This window comes from Glycine max, chromosome 11, assembly GCF_000004515.6.
Source record: "Glycine max cultivar Williams 82 chromosome 11, Glycine_max_v4.0, whole genome shotgun sequence".
Taxonomy (NCBI): domain Eukaryota; kingdom Viridiplantae; phylum Streptophyta; class Magnoliopsida; order Fabales; family Fabaceae; genus Glycine; species Glycine max.
The window spans coordinates 6,665,435-6,684,423 of NC_038247.2; the positions used below are offsets into that span (position 1 = coordinate 6,665,435).

Sequence of the window (18,989 nt, forward strand, 5' to 3'; positions counted from 1 at the left end):
GATTTCGAGAAAACTTGAAGAGAAGATGAAGGTGATAAAGGAAACATGCGAACGTTTTGAAAGGTTCTTCTATTAAGAAGAGAATTTCAATTTCTCACCTTTTAGAAAGAAATTAAAATTTCACATTTTTAATTGTTTATAATTTTATTTTAAAATTTCAAAAAATTTAAATTTCATAAAAAAAGCAATCTGCACAATGAATTTTAAATTAAAGAAATTTAAATTCTCTAATAAATTATTTTCCTCAGTTAAAATTCTCTATCCAAACACACACTTAAGGTTTTTCTTTGAAATTGACAAAATTGTTTGTTTTTTACTCTTTTTACATGGTTTAAAAATAATGCATGTCTCTCTCGAAAAAGAAAAAAAGCATGTCTAACCTCAAAAAAAGAAAAAAAAAATACGGCATCTCGTAGCGCTTATCTAAGCCATCACAAAGACTTGTATATTTTATTTCATAGTCATTAAACTACAAATATTTCAGTGAACAGAATTTACTTTTAATAGAACCAATCCATATTGGCATTATACTGCTTACTCTTGATGAGACAAAAATCTTTGAAATTTTGAAATCTCTTATGCAAACACTGCCTGAAAGAAATTATGAAAAATCTAGGTGAACATTCCTTAGAATTTGGTCTTTATCCATGTCCAATGACATCGTAAGATCTATATAGCCAATCTTATATAATGGGGTACAACTTCGGTTGTTGTAATTAGTCAATTAGAAAAATTACACTAATGAAAAACCTACCAGATAATTACTGTAGAGGAACAAATGGAACAGATTAAATACAATAGTAGCAACATATAAAAGGTCAAAAGTTTAATGTAATCTCACTAACCAAGTTGCAATATTACAACATTGATCCTCAGCAATTACAGAATCCTACCTAGCTCATATTAACAAGGTTAAAATATTCTTTGAGAAAATCATGTACGAGAATTTATAAGTGAACTAAAACATTAAAATAAATGCTACGCTAAGCTAGAAATTGGCATGTTTTGCAGGCAGAAATAATTTTTCTACATGATTTCCGGGTCAACTATCCTACATATATATCATGATCAAAGAGAGAGGCATTGAAAGCATAAGCGACCACTATTCTGCATGTTCAAATGGGACACGAACAAACAACTGCCCATGCAGTGTCACCACCGCAGACGTCTGATGAGGATCAATTCTTGAGGGCAAGCTGACAACCTGAATTCATAAAATTGTGTTAAAGGGACGAATAACAACATAGTATTCCAGATGAATCATGTACAAACCAAAGAGTTTAAATATGGAATGCATTAGTAAGTAAGTACTGTATCAATTACTTACAACCCGGAATATCAAAAAAATAAAATTGTGACTCTAGTGAAGCAGGGTAATATTTTGATACAGACACGGGGTGATAGTTTCATTTTAAATTCAGCGGTGTTTTTTGGTACCAAGACTAAAATTGCAGGAAATTAACACAGACCACGGATTGTTATAACATGTAAACAATACATATCTGCAAGTTGAAAGTTTAAACAATAGCAGTTGTGTTGAAAAATTTCAAAGAAAGACGCATTCTTTTCATTGTTGAAGAAAATGAAAACATACCTTTTTGAAAGGTGTCACACCCCAAGGATTGTTGGGATGCTCAGGCTCCCCACTTATGACTAGGCGTCCTGCAGGGTCTGACTGTACACGGACCTGGTTTTAGAAAAGCATACATATTATACATCATCATCCACAATTCCACTTCAGACATTCAGTAGTGTAAGTTATACATTTAAGATTATAGCTTATTGAATTAAAAGCTAACAAACTTCAATAAAGGAAAATTTTCAACAGACTTTACAAGTGATAAAATAAAGGCCAGAAAACGAAAATTTAGAATCAGTCTAACACTTTTACTTTAGAAGTTAATTCTGATTCATCATCTTCCAAAATGAAAATCTTCAAATAGAAGTTAAATCATTTTTCTTTTCATTTTTTTGAAAAAAAGAAAACAGCGTTAATGAAATAGCTAGTTCAAGATATCACAACTTACACCAATAATTTTTCAAGGGTCCTATGTAGCTCATAAACTATAAATAGCATTGTTATGGAACATTTTGCTGTATGAACACTATCATCGTTGTATATATTTATTATACAAAGGGGTTGTCACTAGCAGTACACAAATTTATCATGGACCTACACACAATTTTGCAATTCAATACAAAATTAGGTAATCAACTTCTTTTGTTTACAGCTCAATGTTGAAGGGTCCAGAATCTTCTATAAACAGGTAAACTTGTCCTCATATACACTGAATTTCCCACTCACTACCATGACTTTTGCCTCTCCCATATTGCAACTTCCTCTCAAAGGAAGGAGAGAAATAGCAAAAATGATATGCTTAATTTTCATCACAACACAGATTAATACAGATAAAAGAAATATATAACAACCAGAATGCATACCTCTTCCCGCAGTAGGCCAGGAACTAAAGCATATACCTCAAAACAATCTTTCTGCACAGAAGAGTTTTCATTGAAATAAGGAATTACATATATGACTCATTTATTTGAACAAGATAGAGAACTTACAGTTTTTTGTACATTCACTTTTACCCAATCAGCAGGAGGCCCAATATCAATCACAGTTGTGTCCAATCTAGCACCCACACAAATCAATAAAGGCAAGCAAGTCAGCGGATAAACCAAAGTCCCAAAGTAAACACTTTCTAGTTTCAACCAAAGCAACAGGTTGGCAACACATTTCACTTATTAACTAGACAAAGCTACAAGTATTAAGTAAGCACAACACACAAGAAAAAGCGAGATAGAAAATGAAGCAATCCGATCTTAACTGTGGTTTAGATGGTTTACTGCGTGCAGCTTTGACTGCATTATCCATGTAAGGTGAAGATGGCTTCTTTCGTTTGTGTATATCTGAGTCAATAAGGGAGATAATCCAAAGGTAAGAATCATTTAACACCTGCTATACTGTTAAAAATGAAAGCAATAGGATGAAGGACATACTGATGCTTTTAAGCTGCTTTTCACGCTTTTGCACAGACACAGAATTCCTATCCTAAGAAAAACAAAAGTATTAAACAATTATATGGAGGCCAAAACAGAGTAACAGACAATGAAAAATAATTCAGGAGAACAAAAATGAATAATTCAAAATTCTCCGGACCTTAATAATAGGGTCACTAACTTCACCATTGCCTAGGAGACGTTGTGAGTGCCAACCCTGCATAGCCCGTGCTGCAGCATCTCTCCGGGCTCTACCTGATGCTGAGGCCTGAATTTTCCCATAATTTAAAAATGATTATAAGACATAAATTAATAATGGTCACAGGAAAAATGACAGAGAGCCATAGTACAATTCCCCTTGCAGAGCTTACCACAACTAAAGGAGGAATTTACTTGATTGAAAAAACAGTAGAAATTCAAACCAATTTCAGATACTGTTAAATCAAATTAGACATGAAATTTATCTCAGTTAATGACACCTTAAACTCGTGCAGTCATTACTTGTCTATGGATAGAGAGGGGGAGAAAATTTGTATACATGACTAGAGGCATACAAATGAAACCTATTTTCGTGGTGGAAACAAAAATTTACATTGGCCTTCCTAAATTGTGAGGCAAGAAATTACCCTGCATAAAATTTAATATCTAGAAAGAAGTAACTGCAAAATAATGATGCTACTTGACTTCAAAACAATCTTCTAATTATTAAATATAAGAAGCAACATATGCCAGCAACTGAAATTATAAGAGATAAAACATATCAGGGGCAATTTGAAATGATAAATAGATGCTAAAAATTTTATCAAACCAGAACAAATAAATTTGACAGACAAAAAATGTTTATTGCAGTATTGTACCCAGATAAATTTATAGTACATGCATATTTGATTTTCATTTATTTTGGGAGAAACAACACTTTTCATTCTCCCAAAAGCTCTTGAAGAAAGTTCTTGATTACAAGTTGTTTCAAATACAAAATAAGCTAAATCCAAACACAGGAAATTAATGAAATTATGGTGTTACCAAATGTGATTTTCCAATAATTCCCCATCTCATATCAGGGGATTTGATGAGAATGGGCCTTATATATATTTTCTCATGCTATGAAAAGCAAAAATAAAAATTACATATCACCTGATTTTCAATATTTATAGGCTCTGGATGAGAAGCAACAGGCACATTCAGCTCACCACCTTGTATTTTATGTCTTTCATAATCAAGAAGTGCCTGGTGTAGGATATCACAAACAGCAAGAATGAAGTAAGGGTTAAGACATGGATAACAAACTGCATAGTACTAAAGGCACAATATCTGATACAATTTTCTGACATTTTGCAAATAGGAAAAATACTAATGAAATAAACCTATATGTCATACTAACCTCTAAATCAAGCATAGCTAGATATTTATATCCAACTGTCAGAAAGCAAACAAATAGGAAATGTATCCCATGTCACAGTTAAGTATTAAATAAATCAAGAGAAAATTTAGGGGCACAAGGAAACTATGCAAATGGTATGAAATCTTATCCAATAGGGTCATAGCATGAATGGCATTATCTTAACAGACAGAACAAGAATGGTAACAATGTAACAGACACTGTCCAAGAAATTCAGGTAAATGTTGATTATCTACATCAAAAGTCAATATTCAAGCACAAACAAAAGACCTACTTGTAAGCTTTAAAGGAACATCAACCAAGCACATATATAAACTATATGTGTAATTAGTGAAAGCGATTAATAAAAAAAAAACTAGAGTATAACTTATTAATGTAGAATCACCTTCTCATAAAATCCCCGAAAAGTCCATGAGACAGTGGTGCATGTCCTGCATCGGTTGAAAACAGAGAACTGTATTAATATATTATATATTATATATTATATTATATTATGTATCAATTCCATTCAAACAGCTCACAGTATTCCAACAACCTCCCCAACTCCCCACCCACCCAATAAAAAGGAAAAGAAAAGGTAAACAATGTGCAGTTGGATAAGATCTGGGAAAAAGCCAAAACCGTTGAAGAAATATTGGAAGGACACAAGCAATCCATGTCTTAAATAATGAAAACAGCTGCTTTAAAGCTAAAAGCTACTATGCTTTCTTAAATCAACCATTCATAGCTTGAAATAAGCATCTAACACTTTCCATCGATACTTAGAACGTTGAAAAACCCTTCAATTTCTCTCAGCACCCTTTCCAATGCATACTACCATAGCACAGTGGCTATAATTAGCAAAATCAACAGAAAACATATCAAAACTTTACAGTCAATAACACTTAAAAGAGACACAAGGCATAGTTTTTTTTTATTGGCTACACAAGGCATAGATACAAAACTGCATATATAAAAAAGACTTTTATTTCAGAGCCATAAACAAGATCAGAACATGAAAGAGCAAGTTGGTTCTTACTTCGGAGGTTTGAAAGACTCTCCCACTTGCCGCCATAATTTACATGAAGTCACCTATTTATAATTACAAGACAATTAGGTGTACATCTCGGAAACAATCAAAACAAGGGATCTGATATAAACAAACTAATAGCTGAGAGTGTAATCAAAGTTAATTTGGCTCAAATAACAACCCCTTAAAATTTTGCTCATCAAGTGTAAAATTACTTGAATACCTTGTCATAGCCGCCCAATCTCGTTACAGCTCTCCACAGCCTTATATTCATCAATAATTAAGCATTAGACCAGAGTGATAACATTTTAGAATTGTGTATTTATGTCATATTTAAAGATAAGAGAAAGTTTAAATGATCATGCATAACTCACTTAAGGCAATTTAGTCCTTCTCCGTAGAATTTGGGAGGTTTGAATTCCATGCTCCTCTCCCTAAAGAAGTTTTCAAGCTCCTTCATAAATGCTGACTGTTCTTCCTCTGTTCCTGACTCATTACCATCATAGGAATGGTCGGCATCCAAGAAAAGCATGTGCTTTGAGTTTGAATTCCCGTTATCTGCAGGTTCAGCCACTTGCTTTTCATCAACCTTATTCTCAACTTCTAATACATTCATAATTTCAGTGTTTGTATCTGCAGGAGCAGGCTGTGGCGTAGCAGGCTCATTATGACTTGCAAGCACAGGGTCACCATTATCACATGCTTTACTATCAGCCATTCCACAGTCTTCAGGCTTAACCTCCACAGCCATCTCAACATCGCCATTACTTTTTTGATGAATATCATCATTATTCTCAGCCTCCTTATTATTCTGTGGTAATTCATCAGCCTCCACCTTCGCACCAGAAGCTTCAGCTTCTTCAGACTCAGTCCTATCCAAAATTTGAGCATCAGCCTCTACTGGGACAGAGAGAAGAGTATTTTGAACATCTTGTGGAATTCCCTCTGAAACAACCTCTAATTCTACATTTTTATCCTCAGCAGGTGGCTCTTCCTTCGTATTTTCAACATGATCTGACCCAATTTCAACATGATTTGAAGTTTCCTCTACTGGAACAGGAGCAGAGGCAGCTTCAGGTTGATCTTGAACCTCTGCATCAACCAACTGCTGGTTTTCTTCCACGACCGAGGGCACCCCCTGGCCAGCTTCCTCGTTTTCTTTTGCATCACTCATTTGCCAGTTTCAATTGTGCATGAGAATACAACAACCTCCTACACCAACCCATTACAGGAATTTAAGAAAAAAGAGAGACCAGAAATTCCTACCACATATTAACAGAAGGGAAAATTTAAACCCTAAGAACTAAACCCTAGACAGTCAACCATCACTCTAGTAGACAATCACGGTTAATTGTGCAATTAAAAAATGAAAAAGGCGCCACAGAACTATGTGCTTATGAAATTCAAAAAGCTGAAAAGTGTGCTTGTGAAATTATTTGCAGGCATTCAAGAGAACAGAATAAATCAATTCGAAGTTTAGGGGGAAAAATAAAGAAAAATGAAAAAAATAAAAATAAAAATAAACAACGCAATGTAGTATTACCTGTACGAATTGCAATTGAAAGGTAAGGCAACAGAGTGAGGAGAGAAAAAAACCTAAAATTGGTAAACGAAGAAATGTTGAATTTGAAAAACCCTAATTGTTTGCCCTCTTCTCTGCAGTTTGACAGGAATTTCCCAGCACAAATTGTTGGTTGAAGCGGCAGATTTTGATGCGCGCTTGGTGACACGCGCCACGCGCCGGGCAATGCCGGGGTCGACGATACGACGTCGTTGCTGCCTGGACTCAAAGCGGTGTGGAGATTTTGGACCTAAAATGGGGTCGTGTTATTTTTATGGCAGCCCAAATAGCATAAAGCAAAGGGCTAAGGGCTTTTGCTAAATCCACTCACTTTTTACTAAGTACACTCCCTTCTTTACTCTAATTTTTATTATCATTTATACCTTTAACGTTGATACATAACCATTATTTTAGAATTTACTTTACCTAAAAATGTTTTTTCATTAGTATTTTAGAAATTAATTTTTGAAACACAACTTATTTTTAATATTCTCAAAAGTACTATGTATTTTTGTGTTCCACAAAGTACTTTCCAAAATGTTTAAAAATAAAACTGTTTAGAAAAGTACTTCCCATAATGTTAAAAAAAAACTTTCAAAAAAATTCAAGTAGAACACTAAGACCATCAAAAAAACATATATAATAAAAATAGTATACGATGGTGGAGTAATTGAAGTGGATAAAACATAGAATTAATATTTTTCATTCATCTGAACAACTCTAAGGGGTGCTCAACTGCATCAACTTGGACAAATAAGACATTAATGGTGTATTTAAGAGGACAAAAACAAAACAATGAAGAAAAGTAGTGGGAGTGTAAACATACTGCAATGGAATTTTGAAGATAGAAAAATCCTAACATACATTAGATTAAGAAACTAAGCAAGAGAGGAAAAAAATAAAATAAAGGGAGACCGAAGCAAGAGATCAAAGGGGAATGAAGGGGTGAAAGAGAGGAGGGAGTGTCATGAAAGAGAGGAAAAATGTTGTTGCTATAAAAAAGGAAGTGTGCAATGGAGAGAAAAAAGTTTGAAAAGAAAAGACTATTTAAGTAATTTGAATTTTTTTAAAGAAAAAGGGATGTACTTAGAAAAAAATGAGAATAAATATAATAATATCCAATGGGTCCTAGACATTTGTTTACTTATACTCAATATTGATGGTGAAATAGTAATTAGTAATTACAACATGCATGCTTTAATAGTTGTTGACCTACAGAAGAAAGCATGCTTTTAATTGTCTTAGGAGTTGTATTCAATTAGGTTTTGAAAGGATTTTAAAAGACTTCTTTTTTGTAAAAAAGTCTTAAGGTATTCAATCAAGATTTTTAAATAATAGAAATAAGTCTTGTGATATTCAATTAAGACTATTAAGATTTTTTAAGAAATTCAATAAAGTTTATTGGTATTCAATTAAGATTTTTTACAACTTAAAAGAAATCTTATGGTATTAAAAAAATATATAAATCTTGATGGATTCTTTCTTATGATGGATTTCAATGGATTTCATGAGACTTTTTATGAAAAAATTACACATTAAACAATTTTACTAAAACCCTTAAAATTTCATAAGACTTTCTTTCTTTTCTTGTAAATTGACATATTTTTCTTTTCCCATCACATATAATCCTTTATTGAAAGCGATAGATATTTATAATTTATTTTACTCTTTCTACCAATGGTCAATATGTCTTGAAACGTAAGATATGAGAGATTTTCCTAACTTTTTGAATTTGGAGGGCATCTTGACCAAGTGTTTATGCATATAAATGAACGTAAATATATATGAACATGATAAATATATAATTTTGAAATAAATATATAAATGAGATTTAAAATAATTGTTGGATATATTTTTTGTTTGGTGAGATCGTTATTATGAAAATGACTACAAATATTCATACTATTGACAGATATCGTGATATATAATTTTTATACAATTATCAGGATTAATGATTGAAGAGAAATGAACCTAGTGTACTTGTAAATATGTTAGGATAAATTAATTTGTTATGCAACAAGTTTATGATTTTTTTGTATAAGATGAGTTTTATTTAGAGTGGTAGATGAATAAAATTTATGGATCTTTATTAATAATTTTGAATATTTTTTAAAAATTTATAGAATCCTTTAAAATCTTAAAAGTTGGTAATGTCCTTCAAATCTTATGAATTCATATTTTGTAAATTTATTAAAATATGAACTACAAAATCCTAATGTTAAAAGTTTTAAAAAAAAATATTAAAAATCATTACGTTCTTACAAAATCTTTTAAAATTCACAGGATTTTTTTATACTAAAATAGTCTTTTAAAATCATAATCTCATATATTCTCTTATAGTGTGCTTGAATTAAATTCATGGTAAAAAATAATTAATTTTTTTATGGTGAAGGTAAGGTTGGCAACTTTCGGAGTAGTTTTCATTTTGCAAACCGAGTTTACAAAAGAAAGCTTGGTCTTGCTTGAATGGAAACTTGGTTTCAGGCAAAATATAAGTGTGCAAACATACATTTCAGGGGTAACAAAAAATGTTACAAAATTGAGTTTGAAACACTGCAAACAAGAATCTAAACTGAGTCATCAATTCTATCGATTCTTGGTAGGTCTCATTTAATTTTGAGAGTTACTTGAACTAATTAATATTCAATTCATTTATTGAAACAAATGATCTAACTTTTCGAATTGTGTTTATGCTATTATGGAAATATTATTGAATAAAAATTCAACTATGTAGAAAATTTACAATTTTGGCAAAAAAATATTTAAAAAAGTCTTACTGAAAAATTATAAATATTATTCTAAGAGGAAATATGTTTGCATTTATATAAACAATATCCACCACTTATTCTACATTTATTTGTGAATCTCAATCCATTGTAGACAAATCTTCTTAAAATATGTAGTGTTATGTAACAATCACTCATATATACTTGTTAAATCAATGAACCACAAGTCCCATGGAAAATTCATAAAATCATGTTTATAAATGACCTATCAATGAAAAACTACAAGCATGTGTACTAGATCCTGCTCTAATTGAGGCATCAAAATCTTCTGCAATCAAAAATTGAAGTGCACATATCTTTACCTTTATTTTTATTTTGTATTAACTGAGGCCCAAAACCCCCCTTTAAAACTTAACCACGATCAATGTCTTTTTCGCATGCTTTCTTTATACAATTGTTATGATGATGGATAAAAAACTGATGCATGATCAAGAAATAGATAAAGCTTGGAATGTGTGGTTGCTAAAAAAAAGAGTTGGTTTTAAAAATTTTGATATTAAATATTTTCATTGTGGCAATGAGTTGAGTAGTGCTGAAACATAAATATAGAGGACTAGAATTTTTAAGAAAAAAAAATATACAAGGCCAGCCTTGTTAGCCCCTAATTCTGATGCTGAATTCAAAGGAAACTAACTTCACATAGTGGTTGTAATTAAATTGGTTCGTACATGTGTCAAAAATATGTGAAAAAAATTGACAGTTGTTGGGCACCATGGTTGTAGGTTAATTTCATAGAGTCATACTCATGGTGCCAATTAGTACATGGCAACAAAGCAACAATGCATCAGCATCACCATATATTGATAATGATAATACATATATACAATGTCATGTCATATTAGGGACTGGGGCTCAATATAGGGGGTGACAGTGTTCCACTTGCGGATAGTATTGTTCAGTCAAGCTATAATTAATTATTTACACCAATTACACATAATTATTTTTTAGATAAAATAAAACTTTCAATTACGTATATATCTGAATTGTCTTACAGTTTTATTTATGATCAAGAAAAATTTATAAATATTTTTAAGAAGGTACCTATATTTAAAAAATATAGGTATCAATATATATTTGTTCGTTTTGTCTCAATCATGAACACCGGTGTAGCAAAGATTGTTCTGTCTCAAGTTTGATCAATTGTCTGGATTGTTCTACAGTCACATAAATTCTATCAATAATTGTAGTGCGATGGGATCTACTTCTGCATTCGGTACATTTTTTTTAGTAAATTATATTTGTATTTCTTATATATATATATTTTAAATTGTATCTTATATTTTTTTATCCTATAATTTTTTTAATTATTTAACTCACATTACATCTAGACTTTTCTTTTCTAAACATCATTTAATAATTTAACAGAAACTAGACACATGTTAATTAGATTATTTTTAATGAAAATTTATGTTTAAAATATTCTTATCTTTTTTCTCTTAACTCCATAAAAGACATGACACCATTTTTAACCTGAAAATATTTTAACACTTTATTTTTTTTTTTCTAATTGGACATGAATTCAACTTTTTGTTGGAAGTGAATTCATCTTATTGGTATGCATGTGTTAATATCCTTCGATTTTTTAGTTCAATTTTTGTGTGCGTGTTGGATCGTTTGGTTGTTGTGTTTTTGTTAGACTGTTTCCAACAATGCCTATTGATTGAATATGATCATTTGCTTCAAAGTTTAGTGTTTTGCTCTTTCATTTGTGTTTTTAACTCCTTTCTTTGGAATATTTATTTTTGACGACTAAGTATTTGATATAATGTCTCAATCAAGAGTGGTATCTTCTTTAAGTGTTAGCAATGATGAAATAAAAGTCAAATATTAAAAAAAAAATATTATTGTCTTAAAAAATGTCCATTCACAAGATCAATTAAGTATTTAACAAAGATGTTAGAGTAATTTCGTCTACTTACATATTTCAATTTATGTTACTTAACGACCAAAGGGGGTAAAAATAATGTAAAAAAAGAAAGTGATATCGAGTGTAATTTGAGGGAAAAAAACACAGGAGGTGCGAATATAACAAAAATGTTAGAACAATCTCATTTGCTCATATATTTCAAATGTTAACAGAAGAGGATTAAAATAATATAAAAAAGAAAAAAAATATCAGCTTGAGAAAAAATACGAATATAATTTACTTTGTTTTTTCCTTCTTCTTTATTATCCTAGGATTAAGTGCGTGCTTATATAGACATTAAATCGAAAGTAACAAAAGCAACTACGTAGTTAGGTATTTTGATGTTTTTGTATTAATATGTGTGTTTTTTCCATTCAATGTGATGGAAATATTTTTCCAAACACAACCTAAATTGTCTTTAATTGTTTTACCTTCACTATCCTTCTTGGATTGGAAATGGACTTAGTATACAAAAATCCGTAAAAATTTAAATTATTTATTTTTTGTTCTCCCTTTTGGTCCTCTACCTCACAGTCTCATATGGATAGTATTGTATATCTTTTTAGTCAATCTTTTAAAGAAAGATTCTAAAATAATTAACAAATTGGAAAAATTTGAAAATAAAAAGAAAATCCTTAATGGGCGTTCCATTATTTGCTAGCCAGTTAACAGTAACAGGCATGTTTCCCTCTCGATAAGTATGCTGAATCTTTAACAACCAAGAGAAGGAAAGGAAGTGTTGTTGAATTAATCTTGTGAATTAAGATCCATATTAGGAATAAAATAATTGTTGCTGTTAAAGATGAGGGTAATAGCTAACTGGGAATCAGACTCGCGTATCAGATTCCTAATTCCTTTTGCCCAAGCATGCAACAGATAAGGCATGGTACGTAGAAGCCACGTACAAACCTTGATATCCAACGATCCATTAACCCTGAACATCACGTATCAGAATCCTAATTAATTCCCAATTGAATCACTTTTAAGGAAAAATTTCATAATTATATATATATATATATATATATATATATATATATATATATATATATATATATATATATATATATGTATATTATTTTATTACCCAATTGATTTGGTTTTGAAGAGGGCAAAACATTACTCAAGAACCTAAAAATATAACGCTGTCACATTAGTATTTGAAAGTAAGAATATTGTTTTAAAAAAAATTTATATGAAAGTGCAATTTGCCAATCACTAGGGTTAGACGACTAAAAGTGATTGTTCACTCAATTTTTAAATTTACTTATATATGTACAATGAATTCAATTTATGTTATATTGAATCAATTTTTAAACAATCTAATTTCATATAAATAAAAATCTTATAATTAGTTTGTTCAATTATTTTTGGCCTTGAATTAGATTTGCTTATGAATATCCCTAGTCAAATCCGAATAGCTCCTCCCCTCCAATATGGGAACCCCTGCCTATGTGACTCACTGAAGCCATTTTTTTTTTGTCCATGCAATTTTTGTTTTGTTTTGTTTTGATTCTTTATTCTTTCTTTTTTTTTTTGAAAAATTCATCTGCCAGCAAATAATGTGGTATTTTATTTGTTAGATAGTTAATTAATAAAAATAGAGAACAAAAAACCACCAAAACAAAAATTAACGAGGGACAAACTAAAATTAACTCAACTTAACCTTCAAATGCAAAAATAGTTCTTATAAAACACTTTAAACATAAAATAATTTAAATTAATTATGATAACTTGTTTATGTCATGCACTTGGATTTGGATTGTCAATGATTTTTGCAAAATTATATCTATATATAATTTCTGCCATAAAAAAGTTATTCTACACTAAAAAATATTATAAATATATAGTGAATGGGAATTAATTAAGAAACTACGCCTAATGCATGTAGCAGATGCAGTTCATTTTATTGGTTGTCTACAGATCTTATTTGGTGATTCCTTTCTGTTTTATTTTTGTTTTCTGCTCTCAGAAGTCAAAATATGGTTCTCAATTTCTCATGCATATCCCCTAACGTGTCAGGTGCAATAATGCTGTTACTTATTAGATTCGACGAGGGTAAGTATTCTATTATTATTGGAGAACGTGCGTACGCTGTTCTTACATTATTAATAAAGTTTCAAGTTGGTATCCTTCACCAATCACGTGGTTGCGCATCTTCTTGACTAACGATTTGTTGGAAGGGTGAAGAAGTGCCAATAAGCAGAAAAGAGAATCTTAGGAAAAAATGGAGGAAGAGAAGGGAACATACATAGGTGTCAGTTTCAGCCCATACATTACTTTTTATGGGTAGTAAAGTCAAACAATAGATTAAAAAAATGAGTGAATGACTAATTTAATTGAGAACACATTCTTTCTAAACACATTTATTACTCACCAGCAAAAATGCAAGCACGATACCTTATGTATGTCCACATTTCTATTGCATTAAGATTAAGGTTAATATTAATCAAAGCAATTTAAAAAATAAGTAATGATTGAATTCATTAAAGCATTTTAAAAAATTATTAGATAAGTAATTTAAGAGAAAAAGATTAATTTAACTTAATAAAACTTGATAAAAATCGATTTGACATATGGTTCTATCTGTACATGAAGGTGCTATTGGTTCCATTTCTCCTTGATGAAATCCTCTTTTGACTTATAAAAAAAACTACCACTTTTTTGTGATGAGAGATGTGTTCCATAATATAGAGCATGCTTATATTTCCATGAAAAAACAAAGACACTATTAGACTTGAAAAAACCTTGTCCTAGTTTCTGGCATTGATTGAATCAAGTAAGTAAATGTTCTTTAGATTTTGTATTCTTTTTACTCTCTTTTTTTTCGGATTTTGTAGATTCAAATTTTGTATGCACCGCTCATTATATATGTTAATTTCTGGTTATAGATGGATTCTAAACTACAAATTGACATTTTGGAAAACATTGAGAAACTGGAAATTGAAGGGTGCAAGGCAATATTGTATTAAAGTACACATGCACCTGTTCTAGTTAAAAAAGAGGTCCATCAAAATTAGTTAGTTGTGTTTGGTTGAAAGCAACAAAAATAAGAGGAGGTAGATTTTTTTTAAAACTTAAATTATGAGATAGATTATATATATATATATATATATATATATATATATATATATATATATATATATATATATATATATATATAAGAGTTAACGCGATAGAGGCAGAGTGGTTTCAACCCAATACCATGTGGATCAAATTACGACTATGGCTCAAAGTCTTTTAATCCTTTATGATGGTTTCTATCAAAGGGAACATAATTGACGCCTAACTGAACCTTTCTCTAGTATCACGTGGCAAAATCCTCCCAATATTTGCTCCAATTAAATTCTGATGTTCTTTTATCAGTATAAAACAAATGAAATTAAAATCAAAAATCAAATAATTATATAAAAATAAAAAATAAATACAGATTGATGAAACAACAATAATTTTACCATTTAAATTACCAATTTCAAATTTCCATTTTGGAACCATTTCCATAAACACAGTATGCATAAAGGGCACTGACTTTGAAGTTTGGAAAAACTCTAAGATCCCTGAATCTATATTTTCAAATTAGCTTTGTAGCTTGGCCCCAAGACTCGTTCTCACAACTCCATGTCTAACAACATCAATCAGAAGCTGCCTTTCGTAGGGTACCTTTATTTGTTGAAGTTTCATCTCATCCGTCAAAGCCTCATTTGTATCACATTTAGACAGACGAAGATTGAATTTCAGTAAATATTAATAAACAATAAATGTAGATGGTAGAGAAATAAAAAAATGGAATATTGAAATAAAAATGAGCAAGAAGAAAAAGATTTGAAAGTAGCTTGCAATTGCAATGACAGGTTCATATTTATATTTCCTAGGTGATAACAAACTGCAAGTAGAAATGGAATGATTTTGCCAAAAAAATTTGACAATAATTCAGTGAGGATATGTTTTCTACCATCTGTGAATCTGTAATCATTGAAAATTTTTGTTGATATTTCAAATTTATAAATTATTAATGAAATGTTTGTTTAAATTTAACATGTACATGAGATTAAATAATTAAAAAAAAGAAAGAAATAATTCACTTAAAATAAGAGTGAACAAATTTACCATGTTCGAGAAGTTCATATTATTTCTTCATGTGAAAGCAAGAACCCTATAATGGAATGAACTTTAAATAAAAAATCTAGAAGAGGAGAGGTGAGACAAAGAACCCAAACTATGACCAATTATGATCAAAGAGTTTGGCAATAGTCGTGATTCTCGATTCTGCAATTTATTTCTATACTCTTTCTCTTTCTTAGTTTGTCCCCTTAAAAATGGCATGGCATGAATTACCTGCTGCATATTAGATCTGATTGATGACTTTTTTAAAGAAAATAAAAAATTGAGAGAAGAATCAATCAATTGTAAAAGTCACTAATAAACAATTTGTAAATAGGAAAGACCATATGTAACGCTGGTAGAGAGGTTTTTTTAATAGAAGATATAGTGCAGTTACTCTATAGAAAAATGGGATAAAAAATAAAGCATGCAGTTTGTCTTGCAATTTAGTTCAAGAGAAACTTACATCTATAAAATCACACTTGACTGCATGTCCATGCAAATAGAAGGCATGAAAATGACGTTTCACTTTTTTCTCTCTTCTCTTACGTACGTGACAAAATAACCCAAGACACCTACAGAAAAACACAACTAACAAAAGATACCGGGATTTCTTCTTATTCATTGTCCATAAAGTTTCCATTGTTGAATGTAATGTTCTCCATTTTCTGAAAAAATATCCACAAATGTAGAGAGAAATTGTGGTATCAAAACGACCTCGAGAACAATTTCAAGCCAAAACGGAAACAAAAAAAAGGCTTGAAATTGAAAAGATGAAAGAAAAAAAAATTAAGTGGAAAAATTTCAAATGAAAATTAACTTACCTTGAGTTAGGCAAATTATGATAACATAAAATAAAACTTACCTTGGGTTAGGAAATTAATTGGTATACACCTAAGTCAAGAATTCCAACACAAATAACATAAACAACTCATACAAATTAACAAATAAGATAAAGAAAAAAGATAGGAGTGAAACTTAAGCCTTTGTGCAAAGAGTCCACCGATATTCTCCCACAACTTGCCTCCCATTCATTGACCCATTGCTTAATTTTCTCCCTGTAATACCCAACTAAAAATTGTTAAGTAGTAAATCCATAAAATTAAACATTATATTGACAACAAAAAATAGGTGTAATACCCGTGTCCCGTGGTCATCTGACAATGAAAGTCTCCAAATCCATATGCCATGAATATCTTTTGCTAGGCCTGTTGAATTAAAACAATGCTTGGTAATAAACAAAGGAAACTGAAATTTGAGAGGTGTCTAAGAGTGAGTTGGGATGAAGATATGCAAAAATTGCAAATACATGGATAGAGTGAGAAAGACCCGTGGAAAAGAAGAGGATTTAAGCGTGAGAGAAAAAAAGACAACTTTAATTTAGTATCCGTTTTTTTATTTTAGCATCAAGAACCTGAATCCCCACGTAGCAGGGTGGGTAGTTACATTTGAAGTGGTCAATGGATAAAAAATAAAAATTTTGTAAACCACAATAAAAAATTGAAGGGTACTATAGTTGCCTTTGTTTTCCGTAACCTTCGAATATATCGTGTGCAGATATAAAGACAACTAAATGGTAAAAATGTCTTTAACAAAATATACACCAAATGAGGGTATTTCCATTATATATTGTTGTAGATTAATTGAGTGATATTTATCAAAATTTGTAATTTTTATAAATTTTAATTAATAGTAAAAAGTATGTTAGAAAAAACGTGTTAGAATGTGGGTTGTTGCATTTCTAAATTTAGTTTCGGAGTTGTACTAGTAAGTTAAATTATTCTCCATAATTAATAAATGACAAAATAGTCTTTATATAGAATTGTAAATTTTTAATCAATTAAGTCTTAAAATTGTAATGATTATTTAAATAGGTCCCAAAAAAATGTATAGCAAAATTATCACTACAATTATAAATCATCAATTAGTTTAATCCTTTTATTATTAGTTAGATAGTGTTAGAAATGTTGAATTGACCCAGTGACAACTAACTAGGTACATATACACATTTGTGATGTCACAAGAATAAAAATGACCAGAACATTAATGGAATAATAATAAGTTTTTTTTCTTACCTATAATGACTATAAATAGGTATACATACATGTTTGTCATGTCAGGTAACAAAGATGAAAATAACCAAAATGTTGATAGAATAATAATAAGTTTTTGCCTAGCTAGGTTATATTTTTTTCTTTTCTTTTGCCGATTAGTTTCGCATTAATTTTTTTATTTATCTATTTAATATGTATGTTTCACGCAATTTAATTTAATTTAGATTTCTGGGATTATTGTGGTGGCTATTATTTAATATGCATATATTAGAAGACTAATGCAAATTAAACTAAATGGCCGTGGAAACAAAATCAAAACTAAATGATTGAAGGAAAGTATATATAGAAAATTATAAAATGCGACCAAAAAGCCAAGACATCATTGAGGTGGACAATCATTATGCATCCTTTGTCATCACTAATGTGACATATCATCATTCGATATATTATAAATTATTATTGTGAAGGTTTTTTTTTTTAAAAAAAAAAACTTATACAAAATTGTTAGTTTTTACTTTTTAGTAAGCACTGATAAAAAAAAAAAAACTTACTAAGCTCTTTTCATGTGATTTAGTATGATCATTCGGGTTACATGTATTTATTGATTTTTTTTTGGACAACAAATAAATACAATTATATTAATAAGTAAGGGATCAACACAAACTATGTTGTTTCCCACTGCATGGCGAGTTTAAAATTAGAAAGAACCAACTGAATTAAATATACACCCCGACAAGAACGGGTTCAGCACACTAGTTATAATTTAAAAGCAAGATATGATGGCAGAGTAGTGTTCTGCCCCACTGACACTATGCCATAAGTGTCCCACAATTCCAATTAAATTATTTGCGCCAAGCATAGAAGGATGAACTTGATTGATTTAACCTAATGGTGAAAGACCTATTTGTCGTTAAGAAAAATGGTTGGTGGTTGGTTGTTGAGTCTTAGGACATGACATGATAGGCATCAATTCGGGCTTTAGTACCTTTGCAAATACAAAAGGGTCACTCCAATCTAATCACGTCGTGAAAGGTTACAACTTACATGAAACATTTTGGAGGGAGGGGCATGCGATTCTTCTCTTGAGCTTTCCAGATTTCTAGGACTAGGCTCCACCGTGTTTACTTTTCTAAACGAAAATTAAAATCAAGTTTGTGGCTTTTAAATTTCATT

General features: G+C 30.4%; 1 protein-coding gene across 2 annotated transcripts; it reads right to left on the minus strand.

Annotated features, from left to right (window-relative positions):
* Positions 1 to 811: 811 nt before the first annotated feature.
* LOC100791081 (AT-rich interactive domain-containing protein 6) lies at positions 812 to 7,222 on the minus strand. 2 transcript variants are annotated; one of them, XM_006590698.4, is made up of 13 exons: positions 7,008 to 7,222; positions 5,786 to 6,623; positions 5,635 to 5,674; positions 5,421 to 5,473; positions 4,788 to 4,833; positions 4,138 to 4,230; positions 3,164 to 3,271; positions 3,004 to 3,055; positions 2,832 to 2,913; positions 2,569 to 2,635; positions 2,443 to 2,493; positions 1,595 to 1,687; positions 812 to 1,204 (listed from the first exon to the last, which is right to left on the minus strand). In XM_006590698.4, the coding sequence occupies exons 2-13, from the start codon at positions 6,583 to 6,585 to the stop codon at positions 1,103 to 1,105; spliced, it is 1,587 nt and encodes a 528-aa protein (XP_006590761.1). In that variant the 5' UTR covers positions 6,586 to 6,623; positions 7,008 to 7,222; the 3' UTR covers positions 812 to 1,102. The 2 variants fall into 2 exon arrangements, with proteins under 2 accessions (XP_006590761.1, XP_003537701.1); XM_003537653.5 differs by having other exon boundaries at positions 6,955 to 7,199.
* Between the last annotated feature and the right edge of the window lie 11,767 nt (positions 7,223 to 18,989).